The following is a 21,667-nucleotide window of genomic DNA, read 5'->3' as shown; positions in this document are numbered from 1 at the left end:
GTGATAATGGTGTGGTAGACATGTAAGGGAACGTCCTTATTCTTAGGAGATTTCTGCTGAGGCTTTTAGGAATGAAATGATATTAACGTTTGCAACTTACTTTCAAGTAGGTTGGCAAAAGAAAAATGTGTGTGTGTGTGTGTGAGTGTGTGTGTACAGAGAGAACAAAAGCAAATTTAGCAAAATGTTAATCATAGAGTCTAAAAAGATCTAAGTATTCATTGTACTAATCTTTCAACTTTTCTGTGTTTGAAATCTTTCATGATGAAAAGTTGGGGGAACAAGGCAAAGTAAAAAAGGAATGAATGGGACATGAGGAGGTAGAGACAACCCTTTCAGGAAGTTTGGCCTAGAACTGGAAGTGAGGGGGTACAGAAGCTAGAGCGGGTATGTCAGGTGAAGGAAAGCATTTGTAGGGAGTTCCCTGGTTGCCTAGTGGTTAGGGTTCCGGGCTTTCACTGCCGTGGCCTGAGTCCAATCCCTGGTCAGGGAACTGAGATCCCACACACACAAAAAAGAGTTTGTAAAAATGGAGAGTTGAGAGGGGTTTAAACGCTTAATGGGAAAGAGCCAGTAGAAAGGCAGAGAATGAAAGATATGGGTTATTCTGGTCAAATTTCTCATGCCTGGAGATAGACCCTCTGAGAGATTCAAGATTCTACCCCGCTCTCCCCGTCCCAGGCCTCCTCCCTATTCCCAAGCGTGGTGAGACGTAATCTTGGTGGCGACACCTAGTGGATGCAAAGGGCACTGCTTAAATTCTTCACTGTGCCCCAGATCCAGAGAGCATCTTATTACATCTTATTTATTACACGCTAAATTATTTCCACCTTTTTTTCACTGCTAAGCCAGCCTAGGAGGTGAAACATTATTAAGTAAGCTCATCCTCTCCCCATACAGCCCACAGGGCTCTCTGACCACCTCATGTCATGAGGGGCAGCTCTCAGTGCTGAGCAATGCTCCCATGTCCACACTTTGCCCATCAAACCCTTTGCCTGCTTCAAGGACTGGGTCATCTCTTCCAAGAAGTTTTCTCTCTCTGTTTTGTGTGTGTGTGTGTGTGTGTGTGTGTGTGTGTGTGTACTTTTTGGCCACACCCCACAGTATGTGGGATCTTAGTGCCCAGACCAGGGATTGAACCCACACCCCCTGCATTGGAAGCATGGAGTCTTTTTTTATTTTGGTTGCATTGGGTCTTCATTGCTGTGCACGGGCTTTCTCTAGTTGTGGTGAGCGGGGGTTACTCTTCGTTGCGGTGTGCGGACTTCTCATTGTGGTGGCTTCTCTTGTTGTGGAGCACGGGCTCTAGGCACGCGGGCTTCAGTAATTGTGGCTCACGGGCTTTAGAGTGCAGGCTCAGTAGTTGTGGCGCACGGGCTTTGTTGCTCTGCGGCATGTGGGATCTTCCAGGACCAGGGCTCGAACCCATGTCCCCTGCATTGGCTGGTGGATTCTTAACCACTGCACAACCAGGGAAGTCCCTGGAAGCACGGAGTCTTAACCACTGGACCGCCAGGGAAGTCCCCCAAGGAGTTTTCTCTTATTGTTCCCCACCCCCTATCCCCAGACGAGTAGTGAATCTCCTTGGCTTAACTCCTAGAGCATTTATCATCCTGTGTCTTGTCCCCTTCTTACAGCTCCTATTTCAAACAACCTAATTTACTCATTCAGCAAATATGTATCGAGTGTCTTCTTGGTGCCAAGTACTGTTCTAGGTTCTGAAGAGTGAACAAGAGAAACACATGGAGCTAACATTCTGGGGGCTGGAGGAGCAAATACACAAAGAAGAGTAGATGATGTCAGGTAGCGATGAGAGCCTTGAAGAAAACACAGGAGGATTAGGGGAGAGAGAGTGGGGGGGTGTGCGGGGGTGGGATCAGAATAGCCAGGAAAGGCTCAGGGAAGAGCAAAGGTAAAATCCCTGAGACAAGAATGAGTGTTATGTGTTTTAGGAGCAGTAAGGCAGTCAACGTGGCTGGAGTGGGATGAGTGAGAGAAGGGAGAGGAGGTGAGGTCAGAGAGAGAGCATTTTGATTTTTCACCTAAGTGTTATCAAAAACAGAGGAGCGTTATAATAATCGGAATTGTTTTAGTTGAACTGTAACATTACAGTGAAATGTATAAATCTCAATGGACACACACACACACACGTGTAACCACATCCAGGTCAAGATACAGAACATTATGTTCATAGCAGCACTATTCTCAGTAGCCAAGACATAGAAGCAACCTAAATGTACATCAACAGATGAATGGATAAAGAAGATGTGGTCCATATATACAATGGAATATTACTCAGCCATAAAAAAGAATGAAATATTGCCATTTGCAGCAACATGGATGGACCTGAGATTATCATACTAAGTGAAGTAAGTTAGACAGAGAAAGACAAATATCATATGATATCACTTATATGTGGAATCTAAAAAAATGTTACAAAGCAACTTATTTACAAAACAAAAATAGACTCACAGACATAGAAAACAAACTTATGGCTACCAAGGGGGAAAGTGCGGGAGAAATAAAGTAGGAGTTTGGGATTAACAGATATACACTACTATATATAAAATAGATAAACGAGGACCTACGGTATAGCACAAGGAACTATATTCAATATCTTTAATAACCTATAATGGAAAAGAATATATATATATACACATCCATATATGTATATGTACATATACATATATGTATATATGTATGTGTATATACATAACTGAATCACTTTGCTGTACACCTAAAGCTAAACACAACATTGTAAATCAACTATATTTCAATGAAAAAAAAAAAGATACAGAACTTTTTTTTAAACCAGGGAATTCCCCCGGGCATATTTTTTTAATTAATTAATTTATTTATTTGGCTGCGTCGGGTCTTAGTTGCGGCACACGGGCTCTCTAGTTGTGGCACGAGGGCTTAGTTGCCCCGCAGCATATGTGGGATCTTAATTCCCTCACCAGGGATCGAACCCTCATCCCCTGCATTGGAAGGCAGATTCTTAACCACTGGACCACCAGGGAAGTCCCTGACACAGAACATTATTATCACCACACAGGGCTTCTTCACACCCCTTCAGTACTCTCTCCCACCCCATGAGTAACCACTATTTTCACTCCAATCCCCATAATTTTGCCTGTTTTTTAACTTCTCTAAACAGAATTATATAGTGTGTAGTTTATATGTCTGGCTTTGCTTACTCAATATTATGTCTATGAGATTCATTTACACAGGTAGTAGCCATTTGTTCCTTTTATTGCTATGTAATATTCCATTATAAGAATATACTACAAGTGATTTGTCCATTCACCTGTTGAAGGATACTTGGGTTTTTTCTAACTTCTTTATCATGAATATACACCTAGGAATGGAAATGCTAGGTCACAGGTACGGTGTACATTTAATTTTAGTAGATACGACCAAAGAGTTTTCCAAACTGGTTGTACCAATTTAGACTCCCGCCAGCAATGTATAGCAGTGCCAGTTGCTCCGCATTCTCACTGACACCTGGTATCGCTGCTCTTTAAGTTTAGCCATACATTATCTGATTCAGGTTTGTAAAAGAGCACCCTGGCTGCAGTGTGGAGACCCAACTGGTGGGGTTAAGAGCAGGTTGGAGAGAGGAAGCCGAGAGCCCAGGTAGGAGGCTAGTGCAGTCGTCCAGGGAAGACGTGAAAGTGTCTGGACTGGGTGGTAACAGAGAAATCGTAGAGAAGTGGGCTGATCAGGTTGTGTTCCGGAGTTGTAACCGCCGGGCCGGGCCGATGAGATGAGTGAGGGATGAGGGAAAGAGGCATCGAGGGTGAGTCTTAGAGTTTTGCCTGGAAAACTTGGGTGGATAAGAGGACCTTTTTTTTTTTTTTTTTGGAACGCGGGCCTCTCACTGTTGTGGCGTCTCCCGTTGCGGAGCACAGGCTCCGGACGCGCAGGCTCAAGCGGCCATGGCCCATGGGCCCAGCCGCTCCGCGGAATGCGGGATCCTCCCGGACCGGGGAACGAACCCGCGTCCCCCTCATCGGCAGGCGGACTCTCAATCACTGCGCCACCAGGGAAGCCCGAGAGGACCATTTTCTGAGATGCAGAAGACTGAGGGAATAACTGATGCAGGATGAGGGAAGGTCAAGGGCTCACGTGTAGCTGTTTGAGTATATGATGTCTCCCGGAGCTCAGGCTCTCATTAGAGCCTAACACGAGGCTCTAGATTCTCCACATCTTAGTATAACTGGTAGGTACTGGTTGTGTGCAGAGTGCATGCTGTCTGGGTAGCGGCTAGAGCAGCGGTCCCCAACCTATTTGGCACCCGGGATCGGTTTCGTGGAAGACAATTTTTCCACGGATGCCGGGGGGGATGGTTTAGGCGGTGATGCGAGCAATGGGGAGAGGCAGATGAAGCTTCGCTTGCTCACCCGCCGCTCACCTCCTGCTGTGCGGCCCGGTTCCTAACGGGCCGCGGACCACTACCGGTCCGCCGCCTGGGGGTTGGGGACCCCTGGGCTAGAGAACGTGCATGCTGTCTATAGCGGACACATCTGGGTTAGGGGCCCCGTTCTGCCCCCTCGCTCGCCCTGTAACTTGGACATTATGCTGGGACTGCCCAGCTTCCAGCTTCCACCTCACAGTGTTAGAATTAAACGCGATCACATATCCATGGCACCTGGAACGTGGAAGAACGAAAACATTCACTCTTGCAAGTCCCAGGCACTAGGTGGCATTTCTCCCGAGGTTAGCGCCTTTTCCTCTCACCCACATTTTCAGTCACTCCGGAACAGCCTGGTTGAGGTAGCCCAGAGCCCCAAGAGGTGGTTCCCTCTCCCCTCCCTCGGCCTTTCCTTCCCCAGGCTCAAAGAAACAGAATGGAGAACAGCAGGCGGGTTGATTCAGAATTTTATCAGCTTTTACTCCACCGGGAGGTTTCTGCAATGACAACCGAGAGGCCCCTGGGCAGCAGCAGGGCAGGCGTCAAGGCTAGGGGTGGGCAGCAGCAGAGACTGGACCAGCGGGCCCCCGGGTTTGGAAGGATGATGAGAGCTGGAGTGACAAGGCTGCTGAGAGGGGTCAGGAGGAAGGGCGGCTGCAGGGAGAGAAGGGCACATCAGCAGTAGCAGGGAGGAGTAGATAGACAGAGGTCCCTGTCTGTGAGGGATGGAGGGGGTGGGACACAGCGCCTGTGAATGTGCTGGGGGTGGGGAGTCTATAGACATTTTTTTTGGGGGGTGGCAGGAGCAAGACAGACCGCTGTATAAAAGGGACTGTACAACATAACCTATGATACACTGTTTACATATGATACAAGGCTCTTTCCCTCTTTGAGTTTTAAAAAATAAAATTACAATTCCCGAGCTTTTGGTAAAAAATATATACACTCTCAGGATAGGAACGGCAGCTGCTTTGGCTGCTGCCTCTTCGGAAGGGAAAGAGGTGGTGCCAGAAAGGAGGGTGAGGCTGCACCAGGAAACCTCACACCGTAGCTGCCGGGAGCCCTGCACCCCTCAGCCCTGGAGGCCCGTGATGGGAGACAGACAGGTAATAAAGGCATCGCCAGAGCCCAGTTTTGCCTTTCCAGTCTCTGCCGTTTCGTTCCCCACGTTGGGGGGCTGCCTGCCCCAGGTACAGGGGTCCACCCCACCCCAGCTCTGATGGGAAGGACCAAGGGGGAGTCAAGACAGGGAGGAGGATGAGACCATGTGTTGGTATCCCACAGAAGAGCCAGAAGGGAGGTGACAACTCCCTGCTTAGCAGTGAGACACCCGAACAGCAGGAGTATGGACAGCGGGCACCCCAACCCGACCGACCCTGCCACACCTCACCCCACTGCAATGCAGACGGAGGGTCCAATAGGCAGCTTAGGCCAGTGTTTCCCTGAGCATCTTTTACCCTCGCATGGGAGCCCACCCAGGGACCTGTGGGAGGCCTGAGGGGGGAAATCCTAAGGGCTGATGGGTAACCCTCCAGTCTGCTGCTTCTCCTTGCCCTCCCGAGCAGCTTCACCCACAAGCCTGGACATACAGGGCATCAGAGGAGCTGGGCAGGGAGCGGTGGGGCGGCGAAAGCACCCCACACCGTCCCAGCGGCAGAGTAGACAAGGGTAGCACCAAACAGAAGGACCCCCTCCCCGGCACACACAACACCCTCCCTCAACTACCAGATGCACTCCTGCTCCTTCAAAGGGGGCGCACATACCCACACACACACGCACACACACACCCACACGGACACAAGGTAAATATAATATTCGGGGGTCCATCTAGGGGTCCCAGCGTGACCATGGAGAAGCCTGGCAGGCGGTGGAGAGGAAGGACGCCAATCCCTCCTGTAACTCTGCTCTGCGAGATGGGAAGGGGGGCAGCTTTCCTGCCTGCTTGGGAAGAGGAGGCTGGGAACTGCATCTCCGGAACAGACCTCTATGGGAGGGGCTGGGGAAGGAGCTCTCTGCCCACTTTCCCTGGGAGGGCAGGCACCAGCAGAGTGTGGTTTGGGCTTGAAGGAGCAAGGCGGAGAGGACTTCAGCAGGACGAACAGGCTTGTGAGTCCAGGGCTAAGTACACCCAACTCTTTCCTGCTCCCGGGGACAGAGGTCAGACGTGGGTTGGGACGTCGTGCAAAGTGCTTGAGTGCCAGGCGCCCAAGGACCCTGGTGAAGGGCCAGCCAGAAGCTCCGTTCTCACTGACTATTGGCCTCCAGCTTGTAGGAGAGCTCGAAAAGGAGGTTCTGGTTGTCGATGACCTGGAACTGGCGCACGTAGGCCTTGGTCTGCAGGTGATGCGGGGAGGCCTCCATATCAAGGCCTGGGGGTGTGAAGACAGGGAGGCAGTCAGGGTGCTGGCCACCCTTCTTCCCCTACACACATACCAGCCAGAGGAGAAGGGTGTGGATTGGGACAGATGTTAGGCAGGAGGGCCCCCCGGGCAGGCCAAGGAGAGAATGGAGAAATGACACATTTAAGGAAATAAACATTTAAGTGGGGACTTCTCCCAGGAACCCCCCCTGCTCAGTCAAAGCTCTACCTGCAATGCTCTCAAAACGCCGTGGGTTACTCACAAAGGGGCCGGCTCCGGTATTTGCGGACGGTCCTCACTTTTTCAGCCACTGAATGCTGGGAGATGACAAGGAATGAGTCCTGAAAAGGGCACAGAAAGATGCCCCCCCTTCTAATGCTCTCCCTCCTCCAATCTCCAACTCTCTTGGTTTAACTCCCTCCAGTCCCCAGCTCTGGAGGGTCTCTAAAGGACCAAAGAAGGGGTACAATAGGGTGCCAGGTGAGGGGGAGGCAGAGTTGCCCCCCCACCCTGAGCTGCCTGTCAGTTTTGCCACCCGTGGGCAGGTTGTCACAGTGACACCCCCAGGGAGACAGGAGTCTGTCAGGCAAGCTGGGCGCCATGAGGAAGGCTGGCACCTTTAGGGGGGATGCCAGGAGAGGACGAGGATGCCAGCCCTCCCCCACTCAATGGGAGTGAGGTTGGCAGTGCCACTCACCAGCTTCTCAATGTTCACCAAACCATCTACAAGGGTCTTACTCCCCTCGTGCAAGAAAGTCAGGTCTAGGGATGGGGAGAGAAGCAAATGGGTAAGAGAGGAGGTCCAAAGGGCCCTTCCCCTCCCCCCGACCGCACTCAATCTGGGGGGCGCTCCTCTCTAGGTGGGTTCAGAGAGAGCTGAACACACAGAGCTGAGTTCAGAGGGGACGGAGGGTCAGAATGTGGCATGGAGAGCGTGGAGAGAAGAACGTAGCTTGGAAGTGACTCTCACCTTTGAGGATCAGAGGCACGAAAGGAATCACAGGGGGTTTCATCTTGGAGATCACTTCTCGGTAGCTTTTGTGGTTCCTGCAGGGGTCCTAGCATCCCACAGAAGAGGGATAAAGGGACAGACAGGCCCAGTGTACCCCAAAGTCATCCCCCACTCCCTCCCTCAGCCCCTGCCCTAGAAATATCTCCAATCAGATAGGGGTGTGTTTGGGTGTCTTGCTTGGGGCTCAACTGCTCTCCCCTCTCCTCCAGGGATAACAAAGCAGCAGTCCTCCCATCTTCCCTCCCAGCGTGGTGGGCAAGGGCGGGCAGGGGTGGGGGGACCCAGGCACTAAAAACTTTGAAAGGGAAGCTTGAGGTAAAAGGTTTATGGGCACAGAAATTCTCTGGGGTGCCAGTCCAGGGGCAGATCATAGAGCCAAACCCACTCACTGTCAGGTTCTCAAATTTGCGGAACAAGTTCTTGAATTTCCCTGGCAGCTTCTGCAGTTTGAAGGAAGAGGAGATGTCAGAGTCTGGAGCTCCTTGGGTTTCACGGGATCTCCTGACTAATCCCCAGGTGTTAGAGGGGGAAAGGGCCTGTCTCCCAGGGGGCTGGGAAGCTGGCCGGCGGGGAAGTAGAACCAGCCCTGGGCTAGGTGTGGGGAGCTTGAAGCGGCCCAGAGGAATGAGTTATTCTGGGGAAATGGAGGCCTCTGCAGATGCACCTGCCACGTACAAGGCCTCACTGGGTGCTGTCTGAAAGCCAAGAGCTAAGGCTGCGACCTGGCCGGGACTGCCCCCTCCCACCCCACCCCCACCCCCACCCCCAGGGGAATCCGCCTCTACGAATCTGCCCTGGGACCGGGTCCCTCAGCCCTGCGGTGTGCCCCGGGGCTGTATTTGCCAGAAGAGGGCGCCTCCTTCCAATCGGCACAAAAGCTCCCCAGAGGCGAGCAGCGGTCCCGGGAGGCCGCTTTGGGGTGAGCCCGAGATGTCAAGGCTGAGGGTGGAGGCCAAGACCCCCGAGGTGGGCCAGCACAGGTGGGAGGAGAGGAAAGGGAAGAGGTCTCATCACCTCCCAGGTGAGCCTCAGGCGGCTGACCGCGGCGTTGTCCAGCCCCATGACCAAGGCGTAGAAGGACAGCAGGTCCTGGTTCTGCTTACAGCTGCGGGGGCGGGAGGCGGGGTCAGCGGGGGGGCGGCTGGCCATGGCCTCCCCCTCCGCGGCCGCCGCACTCACATGGCCGCGATCTTTATGAACTTCTTGAGCAGCTGCGCGCGCTTGCCCGGGGCCTCGCAGAGCAGCACCTCTGTGGCCACCCAGTGCGTGACCTCGCTGCAGCGCTGCAGCAGCAGCTCCAGGTTGGCCGTTTCCCGGCGGCCGCGCTCCCCGTGGAACACGTAGTCCACGAACTCCAGCTGCACCCGCGGTGGCAGGAGGGGCCGCCAGGGCGTGGGGAGTGCGGGTGGGAAGAGGGCAGTGCGAGGCGGTGAGCAGGGTAAGGCAGGAGGACGGGGGCGGGAGGGGTGGAAAATAGAAGAAAACCGGGACAGGGCAGGATGCAACAGAGAGGGGGGAGAAAAGACAACCAACATTAATAATGCTCTACCGTCTACTGAACACTTACCCGGTGCCAGGCGCTTGAACCATCTGATCGACATTATTGTCCTTGCCTTATTTTCTTTAATAGTGAATATTTTACGAATTCTAACCGTGGGTCAGGTTCTGTGTAAGCAGCAATTGGATCCTGAACCACCCAGGGAGGGGGGCGGGTAAGGCGAGGTGTTTCCTCTCTCTTTGCTTTTTTTTTTTTTTTTTTTTAAGATAAAGGGAACAAAGGCTTAGAGAGGTTCTGGCGGCACACTGCCCCAGGGCATGCTGCAAGGGAGCGTCCTAACCAGAACTTTCAGCCCAGACGCTGCCTCCCTCCAGGCCCCCAGCTCAGCTCCAGCCTCAATCCCCACCTCATGCACACAGCGGAACAACTCCCAGTGGAAGGCAGTAAGGTGGTTGGCGACGTCCTCAGGCTCCCCTCGGTGGATCTCTGTGTCTCCAGGGGAGACCTGGATCTCCTCGGGGAGGGGCACCTGGTGGCAGGCAGGGACATGGGCTGGGCTTCTGAATTTCTGCTCCCGGCCCCTCTCAGCCTTCCCTCTCAGCCGAGGCTTGTGAAGGAGTTCTTACCAGGGCCTCATAGCTGTCTCGGGTACAGGCAAACAGGTGACTGTTGATGCCCAGCGTGGTGAAGACACAGTCTTCGGTCGGCTGGAGAAGGACCTTCTCTGCAGGAGAACGAGCTGCCCTGCCTCAGCACCGGCCCCTGTACCCTCACACACCCCAGCCACCACCGCCGTCCCCTCCAGAAACTCCTAATCCCGCCCAGACATGTTCTAGACTAACAGGACTCATATCATCACCAGTTTATGCCATATTTATCTGACATTTTTCAAAAAATGAGTTCTCTTGCATTTATAACCTCCTTTTGGCTCCCAACCTTCTTTATAGCTCTTCTCTTAGTCTATCATCCCTGTGACACTGGGAAAGCAGGAATTTTTTTTCTGAATTAGAGGAAAATAAGGCTATGACTACACTGCAGGGTTTTTGCCTTCCTACCGGGAGGGCCACCCTGTGCCTTTGGCCTCAAAAACGTAGCATCCTTAGATGCTCGTGGAAGTTAAAGGACAAGATTCCAATGTAAGAGGCAAACCACCCAGAGCAGCATGCAAGTGTCCTGGACCACTGCTGCCCAACTTTAATGTGCACAAGAATCACCCGGGGATCTTGTTAAAACGCACATTCTGATTCTGCAGGTCTGGAGTGGGGTCTGAGATACTGCATTTTTAGCAAGCTCCCAGGTGATGCTCATGTGTCTGGTCCCAGGACCGCACTTGGAGTAGCAGCCAGGGCCTGGAATTCAGTCTTTACTCCTGCCCCAAGGCACTGGGCTCGTGAGTTTCTTTTCTTGTGCGCCCCCGCCCCACCCCCCCACCCCGTCCCCAGCCCAGCTCCTTCTGACCCTCACCTCCCGAGGAGGCCACAGCTACCAGGATGAGGGAATCCTCACGCCCCGCAGGCTCCTCTGAGTACTGCAATTTCTCCGTCACAGAGCCCAGAATGTCCTGCACAGATGCTGAGAGGCGGCTGCGTATGGTCACGTAGGAATGGTCAGGCATATAGACCCGGCAGAAGACTGGATAGAGACCGGGAGGTGGATTTTCACCAGTGGGCAGAACGGCAGCATCAGCACAGTTCCCCCCTGGGCACCTCTGTTCCCCACCCCACCCCAACCTGAAATTGGTTGGCCTCTGAAAAACATGCTGTGAAAAGGACTGGTTCTATGACACAGGGAGACTCCACAGAGGGCGCCCGAGAGCCAGAGCCGCCGGAGCCGCTGAGGAATCCCCGCCCCTCCTACGGCCCGCGCTCACTCTCATCGGAACCCCGGAAGGCCACGCGGGTCTGCAGACAGGAGTCTATCCGACGGAAGTGGCGGAAGAGTGGCTTCACCTGCTTGCTGGGCAGCTGGCTCTCGTCCGGGATCCTGCTGTGGACACAGCTGGGCATCAGGAAGCCCTGCCAGGCATACTGCAGGCAAGGCAGGCAACATCAATCAGGGATATCAGAACTGGTCAAGGATGCCCCGGCATCAGGTTCAGAGAGTGGTGAAGGGGGTAAGAAGAGAGGACAATGGCCAGCATGGGACAACTGACTGAGTGACCCAAATCAAACGCCACCTCTTCCGTGAATTCTTCTCTATCCATCCCACCCACCATGAGAGGTCACCATTTTGTCTTAATAGCTGTAGGACATTGGGCTAATATTTGTTTATGTTCATGTCTTATCTCTTTTACAAGATTGAGAGCTGACTGAATTTTATTTTCATCCTACAGGTCTAGCACACTGCCTGGCACATGGTAGGTGTAGGTCATCAGCTGTCTGCTGAATTTTGCCAACAAGAACTTCACGGTCTGGGGGACTTGCCCAGTGGTGCAGTGGTTAAGAATCCGCCTGCCAGTGCAGGGGACACGGTTCAAGCCCTGGTCCGGGAAGATCTCACATGCCGCAGAGCAGCTAAGCCTGTGCTCCACAACTAATGAGGCTGCGCTCTAGAGCCTACGAGCCACAACTACTGAGCGCGTGTGCCACAACTACTGAAGCCCGCGCGCCTAGAGCTTACGCTCTGCAACAAGAGAAGCCACTGCAATGAGAGGCCCGCGCACCGCAATGAAGAGCAGCCCCCGCTCACTGCAACTAGAGAAAGCCCGCACGCAGCAACGAAAACCCAACGCAGCCAAAAATAAAATAAATTAAAAAAAAAAAAAAAAGAACTTCACAGTCTGGGAGGGAGGGAGACGTGCATACAGCTACATCTAACACGAGGCAGGAGGTGTTAGGTGATATAATAAAGGTACGAGAAGGGTTACGTTGGTATGGGGGAGGGACAGCTACTGCTAAAAGATGCCTTCACTGGGAGGATGGCATTTGACCTGGACCTTGAAGAACAACAGGAAGAGAAGGGGGTGGGAGGAGGGCACGCTGGGGTGAACCACATAAGTGACAGCAGGAAGTTGGGAACACAAAGGTGTTCGTGGAATGGTGGGGTGTATAGGGAGTGTCACGGGTGAAGGGGGATGTGGGAGATGAGATGGGAAGAATGACCAGAGGCAGAGAGAGTCTCGGATGTTGCAACTTTATCTTGTAGGCAATGGGGGGCCGTGGATATTCTCGGAACAGAAGCACAATGTTGTCAAGTTTGAAAGATCTCTCTGAGGTCAGCATAAGAAAGACACAAAACCACAAGCTGAAGCCCTGGATGGGAGGCTGTGGCGATAATCCAGGTGAGAGATAATGACGCCTAAATGAGGGTTATGATGGTGGGATGGAGCAGGGAGAAACTGAAAGGGCTGAAAAGATGGAGGGATGGATGCGGTAGTGTCCTGAAGCCAGCTCACATTGGTTCATGAAAGCAGATTGTTAAATTTTGGGGAGCTCTGCCAACTGGTTTTTAAACATAGCCATTCAAAAATTAATTATACATATATATGTAAACTTACATATATATAAAATATATAATTATATATAAACATATATATATATGTTTTATAAACTTACAGCCAAATTATTACCCAAAAAGTAGTTTCCTAATTGTTTCACTACCTTTTACTCTTATCTATGCTCTTCAGGTTAAGTTACGTCTGTTGGATTTATATGGTGAAGATAGTACCTAATGGCCTGCTACTGCACATCTCTTCCCAACTTCACATTCTGTAATGTCATACTGGTAGCTTGGAATCAACCACAGTGAGAGAATTTACACCATGGGAATCAGCAAAAGCTATAAACCAGGGCTCTTTTTCCTGAAGTGCTGATCGTTCAATATTTATCAGTACACCATTGGATTGACAAATAAATGGATGGGAGAATGGACCCCAAAAATGACTGGAGACAGTGCTTTGTGCTACTCTCCAGTAAGAGAAAGGGAATGAAAATAAAAGCATCTTGGAGCCCAAAGGCCACAGACACCCAGCCCTGTAATAGAGGAAAAAGGGGGATTTCTTTCCTGTCCCCTCCCCCAGCCTATTCCCCTCACTTTAGCTCCACTGTTTCCACAAGCTGGTGCAGCCTCAGTGTGTCCTCTCGCAGGTCCTGGTAAAGGGACTCATCCTTCATAATCAGCAGGTACAGATCCTGCAGAGATGAGAAGAGAGAAGGTGAGGGCAGGGGTCTCAAGCATCACCCTCTGCAAGGGCGGGGCAGGGTCTCCATGCCTGCGAGCACAGAAGAACCGTACATGCTAAGGCTCACTGGCATCATTTCCTTCCAGGTACCCAGCTTGAGAAGTATGGTTCCTTCAAAGGGGCCCCCTTCCAGAGCAAACAGCCTGCTCACCCACCTTCTCATCCCAGGCCCACCTTGATGATGCGGCCAGCCCCCTCTTCCTCCTGCAGCAGCCCTTGGTAGGTGTCCAAGAAATGAAGGAGCATGGCTAGACAGGCCTGCTTCCGGCCAAGCCCCTCGGGGCCCTCCATGCCTCCTGCCCAAACAAAGCTGACCCCTAAGTTAAGAAAAAGCCCTGGGCAGGCAGACCTGAGGACACCGGGAAGGGGTATGGGAGGCAATGGGAGGCAAGGCTACCCCTAAAAATTCTCTAGGTTTGGGGCTATGGAGAAAGGGGCTCCAAGGGTCCTTGGAACCAAGACCACCTCATGCCCCAGCCCAGGTTTTTGCCAGAGTAGGTAGGGATGGCACCCACTTGACCACATCCAGCTCCTGCCCCTGCCTGTTCGAATTTCACCTGAGAAAATTCACTAGAAGCTACTCTGCCTGGACCCACCCAACCCCTGATCAGCCCACAGCCTGGAGCTTACAGCAGGCTGATAAAGGCCAATGGTGCTAACCACAAGCCTGACAATACTTCAGTGTAAGGCCTGGTGTTTCTAAGAGAGCCTATGATATTCTACTCACTGGCCTGACGTTTATAATTAGGTCCTAGAATAACCTGGTGAGAAGCCCTGAGAATAGCCCAGCCAGTGGCTTGTCTCTAGTAGACCCTGCTGAAGCACAGCCACGACCTGATGTTTACATCAGACCCTGTAATAACTCACTGGGCAACCAGATGTTTAGAGCAATAATTCAGTAGGGAGAGAGGCACTCTTAATAGAGTAATAACCCCTTACATCTATACAGGGCTCTGCAGTCTCCAGAGCACTCCCACATCTGCTGTCAGAATGGTCTCCAGAGCAGCCCCACAGAGAGGCAGGGCAGGTGCTATTTACCCCCGTTTTACAGAAGAGGAAACTGAGGCCCCAGGAGGTTAGGTGAGCTGCCCAAGGTCACACAGCTGGTGAGTGAAAAACCTGGAATTGAAACCCAGGTGTGTTTTCTAGGGAAGAGCTTAGACCCTCACATCACATGTGGGGTGAGGGGGGGTGGCTCCCTCCTGACCTCCCCTTTTGCAAGCTCCCCAAAAGGATATTACTGGTGTAGCTCCTGCAGAAACTTCTCCGTGGGAAGGAAGAGAGAATGCGTGAGGACGATGTCATCCAGCAGGATATCTGTAGAGAGCGATTGCCACCACTGATGTTGGGAGGGCACTTCCAGGACCCAATTTGACACTCACCACCCCCTCTCTTGCCTCCGAGGGCAAATTCTCTTTAGCCAGGCTGGAGCCCCAGCCACCTGCCCAGTCACGCTCTGCACACACACACGCGCACACACACACATGTGAAGGTTCTGGGCAGCCGCTGTGGGGGTGGGGTTGGCAGCTGCCAAGGCGGCTGGAGAGAAGGAAGGGGCGCGCTTGCATGGCCACGCCCACTTCTCTCCAATGTGTGTGGGAAGCTGGTCAGTTAATACACCAAGCTTGAGATCTGCCTGAAAAAAAGAGGAAGAGGTAGCCCCCAGAAGTGTCTCTAGACAAAGAGAACTTTTAAGCACAGAGGTTAGGGTCAACGTGTGTGTGTGTGTGTGTGTGTGTGTGTGTCCCTCCGCCCCTCTTCACTCCCTACCTAACAAATTTGAGTTCCAACTAGGCAGGTGAGAACGAGCCCCATTCAAAGGGAGAGGGAGCGACTGCCATCTCTTTGATCCCAAAGCCTTTAAATACAAAGCCTGTGTCCTCCTGACGCCCAGGGATGGAAGAGTTAATGATGGAAGGGTGGAGGGGAGTGGTTCCTCACACCACCCTTTCCCCCTCCACACCCCCATCTGGGCCTGGCTCAGCCCGTCAGCCAGGTACAAGGTCGCCCTGACTTGCAGCCAGACCTGGGGTGGGGCAGGGCAGCCTGGCACACACAGACAGGCAGGGTTTGGGGAGGGAGCCAGGTGTCCTCACCAGGACAGGTTAGGGCCAGGTCCCCAGGTACTGCCCCAGGGCAAAACCAAGGCTTCTGATGGCCCCCGGGTCACCGTCCCCTGGCCTCCAATTCCAGCCATGAAGGTGGAGCAGGAGAATCAACACCAGATCCTCTACTTCAACTACTTCATTTCACAAATGAGAAACTGAGGCCCAGAGCTGTGGGAGGGACTTGCCTGGAGCTGGAGTAAGAACCCAGACTCCTGAGTCTTTGTTCTTTTCTCGCCATGCCTGAGGCCAGCAGAGCGTCAGGGTACAGTGGGCAGGTGGGGCTGCTTAGACGTTTGGGAGCCTTTGGTTAGTTTGGGGTACCTTCTGTAAGTCCCCTCCTCCCACACGCCCTGGGAGGGAACCGAGATGGCTTAAGAACATTGGTTATATTGGAGAATATCAGAGTGGCAGGTTAAGCTGATTCTCATTCACTCTGGGACTGGTTTGGGGTTCCCCAAAGCAGTTACTCTGGGGATCCAGCCTGCCAGTCCAGATAATACGGTGACAGTCAATTCAAGAGTCCTTCCCCAGGGAAGACTGAGCAGCGCCTGTGGCACCAGGCCCCTGCCCCTGCGGAAGGGGAAAGACAGTTTCTCCCTTTACCTCTCTGCCAAGTTTTTAAAGTGAGTCTGAGCCCTCCCAGCCCTGACCCTCAGCTCCAGGTATGGGGACGAGGAATAGGGATGCCCAAAATCTTTCCTCTACTCTTTATCTCACAGGAGAGCTAAACAGAGCAAAGGAAGAGGAACGTGGGGGCAGAGTGGGGGAGATGCTGCTATGGGGGCTACAGTTTGGCGTCTGTCTCTTCCAAGGCAGGCTCTGGTCCAATGTACAGCCTCCCCAGGGAATGTGTCATAGAGACATAGGGTGTGTGGTGTAGGCGGGAAGTTATGGTTAAGAGAGCTGTGTGTGTCTGATATTTTTCTAATTAAATGCAAAAGGTGTCAGCTCCCCAGGGCAACTACAACCTGAGCCAAGGAGAGTACCTGGGTGTTGAGAAAAATCTAGGGGAGTGGAGCCCCATTCCACACACCTGGGTTAGGACTCCCTGCAAAGGTCTGGGAGCAAAGCATGAAACCCCATCTTTAGGCCCTCAACCAGGGCTCCCAATACTCAGACCCTGCTGGGCTTAGTGAAATGCCGAGAGCTAGCCCTAAAGACCCTCCGGTCTTCTACCTCAGCCACTAACCAGCAATCTGAGGCCTCAGTTTCCTCAGAATCCCCTTAGTACAGGTGCTGGTGGGGAGTGGCAAAATAACATCATCATTCAGGGAATAAGCCTCTCAGGGTGCGGTTATTTTTTAAAGAGGCCATGTGCTGAGGCCTGCCACCGGAAGGGTGGGAGTCGGAGAGGTTCAGACCCCCCGGGATGCTGCAGGGCCCTGATGTCTGCCCAGCTGCCTCTCCCCCAACAAATATCTTCTGAGTCCGCCCCCAACTAGAATACCTCCCTCCCCCCAAGCTGCTAAGGACAATGCATCCCTTTGCCGGAGGCCAAAAGGCAGCTTGGGCCGTGTGCCTGTCTGGCACTGCCCCACTGAGTGGGCCAGCCCTCTGCTCTGGGTCTTCTAAACGGAATCGGGGACTCCTGGAAGGTCTTGTGGGGTTTGGCCACCTCTAGGGGGCTGCACTGACTGGTCTGGGCAGCTTCCATCTTAGTGTGTCAGGCCTTAATTTTGGGCCGCAGAAGGAGGTAGTCAGCATCAGGGACCCATGAGGGTCTAGATGAAACGTCCAGGTGAGAGGAAGTGTGGCTTAAGGAGAGGAAGGGGTTCAGCTTCTTCTGCAGCCATGGGTGAGGCTGCTACAGGGAGGAAGGTGGCACTGCCACTTCTCTGCTGCAGAAAGGTCTGTTCCTCCCATAGGCCCCCAGCTGACCACTCAACCCTCCCCCCCCCCCACGCCGAGGCTCGGCATAGGGCAACCCCCACCCACCGTCCAAGGGCAAAGGAAGAGGAACCACCAGGTGGCAACCCCCTACTCCGGGATGGATGAGCCAGCCACCCCTTACCTGAGGCGGCGCTGTCCCTGGTGGCCCCTCCGGCCAGCCGCTCCAGAACCCGGTTCAGAAGATGCTCCGGCCGCTCGGGGGCGCCCAGGGGGGCCCAGGGTGGGGAAGTCAGAGGCTCGCCCGGGGACAGCTCGTCTGAGGAGTATGAGGAAGGGGAGCGCAGGGGACCCCCTCCCCCGAGAGGCCCGGGCCCCGGCACCTCCTCCAGCTGCAGCCAACAGGGCCCCCCGCTGCCGAGATCCTCCGCGACCCCCGCCGGCTCTCCACCGTCCTCCTCTGGGGGCGGCTCCAGACCCGGCTCGGCGAGGGGCTCCCGGAGGAAAGCTGGGAGCAGCAGACGAGACACGCTCTGACGCCGCTGCAGCGGCCGCGGTCCCCCGGCTAGACCGCCGCCCCCGCCAGGTCCCCCACCCCCTCCAGGCCCGCCGCAGCTCCCCGGACCCCCGCCGGGACCTCCCGCCACCGTTCGCCCCGCCAGCTGCGACGTCTGCTTCTTCAGAAATTTCTCTAGCGGCTTCATGCCCCCCCCCCGCCCCTTTGCTCGGGGCCGCCGGGGGACCCAGGTGTCCCAGGCACAGGCGGGGGGGTGGGGACACGGTGCTCAGATCTGGAGGGTCACAGCGGAGGGCCGTGCCAGGCGCCGGACTGGGGGCCAGAGGTGCCCGAGGTGCGCTGGCCGGAGTCCAGTGGCCAGGGACCGGGGGAGGTGCCAGAGGGAAGGAGTGCCCGCTCTTAGTGGCCCCCCATGCCGGCTGCAGCGCACGCGGCCCGAAGGGTGGTTAGGCTGCGGGGCCGGTGCCCAAGGCTCTGCGCTCCTGGGCCGGGCTGCGGCGGCAGAGCCAGCGGGCGGAGCGCAAGGCTGAGAGGACGCGGCGGCGGCGGCGGCGGCGGCGGCGGCGGCGGCTGCGCTCCCGGCCCGGAGGAAGGTGGCAGAACTGAGACCGCGCCCCCTCCTCCAGTCCCCGCCCAGTCCCCTCCCCTCCCCTAAATGGACCCGCCCCCTGGGCCGCGCCAGGCTTCAACTTGGGGCTGACCGCGAGGGAAACAGTAGGGGCTGACCGGCATTGGGTTCAGAGCAGACGCAGACATTAAGGGCAAGGGTGAGGGAGTAATTTACCAATGGAGAGGGGGTTCCTGGCTCGAGGCTTACGAGGACTCTTGGTATCATTGCAAAGAGCCAGGCTGAACCTTGACTCACCTACCTGTATTCAGGTGAGGCCTACAAAAATTGCTGATTGGGTGTCCATCACTCTCGATCTCGATTGTGTGCTCTGTTGGCATACTCACTGGAATATGTGGTCTTTATCTTGCTTCTGTAAGAAGGGATGGGAAGGCCTCCGGTGCATTGGCATTGGAACTGGGGGCGGTACCCATCTGCCCTTTCTGGTAGGGCACCATAGGTGGTGAGGGCCTGGCCTGTGGGAGGCAGGTACTGGCAGGCAGGTAGGAGCCAGGTAGGGAGCAGCAGGTTGTGGCAGGTCTAATTAGGGTGAAAAGGAGACAGTAGGCAGGTGGAGGAGGAGACCAGGGGCACAAGGGCACCTGAGCCTACTGGCAGCAGGAGGAAGCAGAGCCCTGGAGATGGGTGACAAGCTCTAGAACTGCCAACCAACACCGTCAGGCATAGAGAGCCCCTCCAGAGGTGACATAATCATGGAGTGGGGAAAGTGGTACCGAATTTGCACTCCAAATAATCCTTAATCCTGATCCTATGCCCGGATCATTCTGTCCCTAAGGGTACACTGTCCCAGGAGGAGGGCTGTAAAGAGACACGCACAGTGTAAGCACACCAGGGTTAAGGTAACAAGGTGGGAGAGTGGCACCAGGCAACAGATGGGTCGAGGCTCCTTGGACAATGCCCCACCTCTGTTTACCGTGCACGGACCAGGCGGGGACAGGAATGCTAAAGGCTGGGAGTGGTGGTAGAACTGAATAGGGTGTGTATTACACATGTGTCACTGTGTGTGCTTATCTGGTCCTACGTGTACAGGAGCATGTGTTCACAGAAATAAAGCTTTGCACACCCATCTGTTTGTGGATTTGCAAAAAGGAACAGTAAAAAAAAAAGAGAGCACAATTTTGGCTAAGAAGCTAGAATAAATATCAAAGTATCAGTTTCCTGGACCCACTTTATTGGATACCCTAATAGCCCTGGGGTTAAGAGGGGAAACTGGCTGGAGTGGCTTGGAGCTCCCCAGGCATTTTATGAACCAAGTAAGAAGAGGGGAGGGCTCCACTCCCAGCACATGCCACAGTTACCAGATTAAACTGGTTGCCTTGGTAACGTCCTCTCTGGGCAGGATCTGGGATTGTCGGCTAGGAAGGGGGAAGAATTGGGCAGTGTGGAGGGTGTAGGGGCTGCAAATAAAAGGGTCAAAGAGACTTCTGGAAACCGGAGTGTGGGGAAACAGGACCTCAGCACACTCCAACTACTCAAGGATGTCAGGCATAGACTAAGTTCAAGACCTTGAATCAGAGAGGAAAACCAGCATCGAGTTATGGTCCTCCTAGAACAGCAGTGGTTCTCACACCAATTGCATACTGTAATCCAGGGAACTTTTCAAAAATACTGTTCCCCAGGCCACACCTCAAATCAATTAAATCAGATCTCTGAGGTAGGGCCAAGGTTTATGGTATTTTTTAAAAGATCCCCGAGTAAAAAAAAAAGTAAAAAAAAAAAAAAAGATCCCCAAGTGATTCATATAGCCAGGGTTGAAAATCACTGCCCTAGAGGGACAACCCAACCTAAGTGGGCTGCAGACGCTGGGAGACAACTTGGGGCTTCTAAGTCCTTGGCTCTTCTGAGTCTCCCATAAGGCCTGTGCGCCGACCTTGTGGGGAGGATTGTTGGCAGGGCATCTACACTCCATGAAGAAATAGAGGGAGAGAGGGTGGTATGATTAACACCATACCTCCTCACCTCCTGTGAGGAGACGGAGGCAAAAAACTGTGAGAGCCCAGCCCATGGACTTCTGGAAGGGGATAGGGCAGGGCTACCTAAGGCTGATCTGTCTGCCCCTTAACACTCGCCTTCTTTCTGCCCACTGAGAGGCAGGCCAGGAGGGCAGAGAACCTGGGGGCTTTGCTGAGCTTGAGTTTCTTCTTGCTGAGCTAGTTACCAGGGCAACAGAGAGAGCAATGGGATCTAACTGCAGGACTGGAGAATCAAGAGGCAGGGGTGAGGGGGAAATATCATGCTCATTCCTCCTGCCAGCAACGCACCCCCAAGGCTGGCTGGCATCCTTTGGATGACCCCAAGAGATCAGGCCCATAGTTACCCATCACTCTGCAGGGGAGAAGGTAAGTAAACTGACATGAATCAAAGGGGAATTAGGGCTGAGGGTCAGAAGAGTCAATGGTTCTCTGGCTGTGGCAGCAGCACCAAAGGGTATAGGAGGGAGTCCCAACTGTCATTTTAAGATGCACCATGATGCCCATGCCCCCAGTGTACAAAGACTTGTGGGACCCAAGGACAGATGCTGCCAGCTCCACACTGAATTCAGCTGCTTCCCCACACCAGGGATAGCCTTTGTAGTAAACTTCCACACCACCCAGGATCTGGAGGATCTGCAGGAGGAAATAGTCAACTCAAAGCTAGCTACCAAGTGGCCTAGGTAACTGGGAGTGTGAGCCAGAGCTGGTCTTTCAATTGCCCCTCTTCTTTACTTGTACTGATAGGAGCCTCTCTCTTACACTGTGGTCCTTGATACTTCAGTGCCAGCGCAAATTTTCCTTTTCAAGAGGACAGCTAGCTATTTGCACCTTCCCCTCATCCAAGACCTGGTACAGTTGTATTGATATGTGGGGCATCACCCTGGGAAACTTACTTGCCAAGCACAAAGGCAGGCATGAGGGTTACTAGCTGTTCATGTAGGTAAGCAACATCTCACTAGATTTTCTGTCCCTTGCACTTCCAATCTAAGAGACTGCATATCCTGGTGTCTATGCGGCAATGGGGTTAAGAAAATTAATAGGGAGTACAGTCATCTGTGGCCTCATGGGGGGGGTCTTCACCTCTCTGGGCTTCCATTTCACAATTCTGAGTTGGCTCAAGCTGGGACTGCGACTGTAGGGAATCAGGGGG

General features: G+C 53.7%; 1 protein-coding gene across 6 annotated transcripts; it reads right to left on the bottom strand.

The window, feature by feature from the left end:
• Positions 1-4,865: 4,865 nt before the first annotated feature.
• Positions 4,866-21,625, bottom strand: RAPGEFL1 (Rap guanine nucleotide exchange factor like 1). Of its 6 annotated transcripts, XM_089901210.1 has the most exons (16): positions 18,786-21,625; positions 17,584-17,907; positions 14,703-14,781; positions 13,639-13,774; positions 13,317-13,414; positions 11,155-11,270; positions 10,749-10,916; positions 9,911-10,008; positions 9,691-9,813; positions 8,966-9,144; positions 8,801-8,891; positions 8,176-8,226; positions 7,745-7,832; positions 7,472-7,536; positions 7,037-7,115; positions 4,866-6,783 (listed from the first exon to the last, which is right to left on the bottom strand). In XM_089901210.1, the coding sequence occupies exons 1-16, from the start codon at positions 18,862-18,864 to the stop codon at positions 6,659-6,661; spliced, it is 1,899 nt and encodes a 632-aa protein (XP_089757336.1). In that variant the 5' UTR covers positions 18,865-21,625; the 3' UTR covers positions 4,866-6,658. The 6 variants fall into 6 exon arrangements, with proteins under 6 accessions (XP_089757336.1, XP_089757333.1, XP_030618068.1 ...); XM_089901207.1 differs by lacking the exon at positions 18,786-21,625 and having other exon boundaries at positions 17,584-18,524; XM_030762208.2 differs by lacking the exon at positions 18,786-21,625 and having other exon boundaries at positions 7,037-7,091; positions 17,584-18,524.
• Between the last annotated feature and the right edge of the window lie 42 nt (positions 21,626-21,667).

Source organism: Delphinapterus leucas, chromosome 19, assembly GCF_059928025.1.
Source record: "Delphinapterus leucas isolate spDelLeu-1000000601 "Yukka" chromosome 19, BTC_Dleu_Yukka2, whole genome shotgun sequence".
In the NCBI taxonomy this organism is placed as follows: domain Eukaryota; kingdom Metazoa; phylum Chordata; class Mammalia; order Artiodactyla; family Monodontidae; genus Delphinapterus; species Delphinapterus leucas.
The sequence above is the reverse complement of the archived record's forward strand: the minus strand, read 5'-3'. Positions and strand labels throughout refer to the sequence as shown.

Coding starts and splice junctions, on each gene's coding strand:
- RAPGEFL1 (XM_089901207.1), bottom strand. CDS start 18,103: ATGAAGCCGCTAGAGAAATTTCTGAAGAAGCAGACGTCGCAGCTGGCG. Junction 13,775..14,702: donor CTGCAGGAGCTACACCAGTA/ATATCCTTTTGG, acceptor CTTAGGGGTCAG/CTTTGTTTGGGCAGGAGGCA. Junction 7,537..7,744: donor CGTGCCTCTGATCCTCAAAG/GTGAGAGTCACT, acceptor CCCCATCCCTAG/ACCTGACTTTCTTGCACGAG.